The sequence below is a fragment of the Henckelia pumila genome, chromosome 1 (genome assembly GCF_033568475.1).
Source record: "Henckelia pumila isolate YLH828 chromosome 1, ASM3356847v2, whole genome shotgun sequence".
In the NCBI taxonomy this organism is placed as follows: Eukaryota; Viridiplantae; Streptophyta; class Magnoliopsida; order Lamiales; family Gesneriaceae; genus Henckelia; species Henckelia pumila.
In genome coordinates, this window is record NC_133120.1 from 41890679 (window position 1) to 41892739 (window position 2061).

General features: G+C 42.3%; 1 protein-coding gene across 1 annotated transcript; it reads right to left on the reverse strand.

The window, feature by feature from the left end:
- Positions 1 to 304: 304 nt before the first annotated feature.
- Positions 305 to 1360, reverse strand: LOC140861548 (uncharacterized). The gene has a single exon (XM_073264573.1). It carries the CDS (start codon positions 1358 to 1360, stop codon positions 305 to 307), a length of 1056 nt encoding a protein of 351 aa, XP_073120674.1.
- Between the last annotated feature and the right edge of the window lie 701 nt (positions 1361 to 2061).

Consider the following 2061-nt stretch of genomic DNA (forward strand, 5'->3'; position numbering starts at 1 on the left):
AAAACAACTCCCCCTGTATCAAAACTTCCCCTGAATATATAAGCAGAGGTGTTGTCACAGGATGTTGGCAACATCTGTCTACAACACTTCATATCAATAAGCAAAAGTAAAAAGAGAAAGAATCACATCAGAGCATAAACAAAAGAAAAAAATTTTTGATTAAAAGAAAAGCAAAAACTTATCAACAGAAAAAAAAAAAAAACTAAAACTTAACACCAAACAAAACTAAATCAATCAGCTAAAATTGATTGCTCTCAAACGATCCATCATCTTTAGCAGCAGCTTCTTCTTCTTCATGTTCAGCTTATTTACCTTTACCACCATCATCATCTCCCCATTTTTGTACAGAAGAGGAAACTGCATAAAGTAAAGTCTTGTAGTGAGCTTTCAACCCTTCATAATAGGCTAGATGAGCCTTTGCTTGTGTGATCTTCCGCTCAGAATGCAGAAGTTGAGCTTGAATAAAGGCTGTATCCAGATTCTTTGTATTAGATGGAGGAACAAAAATTTCTGGGGCAAGTGAGGTGTTGGAAACATCTGTCACAACACCTGCCGCAACACTTGATTCAGACCAAGGTAGGTCTATCTTCCTATTTCCTCGCAGCAGTGCAAGTGAAATCTTCAGCAGTTCCCCAGCTTCAGTAAGTGTCTCATCATCATCCTTCTCGATCCCTTGAGACTTGAGCATTGAATAGATCAGAGAGGGATATGGTAGCTTCAATGTAGGTTGAGCAAAATCTTCAAAGGTCATGACTGTGTCAAACACCAGTCTTCCATAGTTGAATGCAACTCCAGTGCCAATAGCATACAAGACAGGAGCCTGATGATTTGTGACAACGATAGAATTCCCAAAAGGAATCCGAGTCTTTACAGTCGTCTTGTGTAAAACAGAGTAGAAGGAAGTGAGCTTGGCAGCAGCTAGCTTGTGAGGATGAGCTGGAAAGCTTGTAACCAGTCTACCAGTGAGAACGGAGGTCATCACATCCAAAGATGGCAGCTCAGCATCCTCAACAAAATGAGTCCCCAGAAAACCATTAATAATAGCTGGACTAAACTGGAAAATCTGACCTCTCATGTACACTTTCCCATGTATCGCATATCTTGGATCCCTCAAATTTTCAGTGAGATTGCAGTAGAACTCACGAATAATCTTCTCACTATACGAACCAGCAGTAGTAACAGTGGAGAGCAGGTTTCTTACCACAAAAAATTTAACCATATTCTTAGCTCCATAGCTTTCAGAGTCAATGTTGTGCTCTTCCAGAAATTCTCGGTCAACGCACATATTCCAGGTATCAGCAATATCCTTGGAATAGAAAAATGAAGAGTAGGCTTCACTCAAATTGTACTCTTCTCCCATAGTGTTGTCCAAGGTGTCGGCAACACCTTCCTCAACACCTTCCTCATCTTCTTCAGAGTCATCAGAATCTGACTTGTAGTAGCCCGTAACCAAATCAGTAATTAAGGAATTAATCATAATTACTTGGGTAGAGTTCGGAAGCTCCGAAGGTGAGTTCGGAAGCTCCGATCAGGATCGGAAGCTCCGATCAATATTACGTCAGGCATGACGTGTGGCAAGATCGGAAGCTCCGATCAGGACCGGAAGCTCCGATCACCCCTATCCGGAGTCAACAAGTGATATTTTGACACGTGGCAGATCAGGATCTTCGGAAGCTCCGATGGCAGGATCGGACGTTCTGATCAAGGATCGGAAGTTCCGATCGTTGTCTATAAATAGAAGGTCGAGGCTTCACTTTCATTTGCCAATTCCGAGTTCTCCTTTCCATTCTAGTCCTTTTGGAGCTGTTCTAGTCTTCTTAGGCTTGGTCCGGAGGTCGGCGAGGCGTTCGGTAGTCGTAGCGGAGTTGTGCCCAAGTTCTGGAGGCATCGACATCAAAGGGCTAACGACGGACGAAGGTATAGCTTTTACTTCCTATAAATATTTAGGAGTATGCAATAGCTTAGTTAAGGCTTTTAGAGCACTTTAATGATAGTAGTATCATTTGGCGGTGTATAGCAGACTATAGGCGTGGACCTAGAGTTGGTAGAGCTTGCACTGTT

What these genes read in the sequence shown, in the direction of transcription:
- LOC140861548 (XM_073264573.1), bottom strand. Translation starts at nt 1,360, where the DNA reads ATGGGAGAAGAGTACAATTTGAGTGAAGCCTACTCTTCATTTTTCTAT.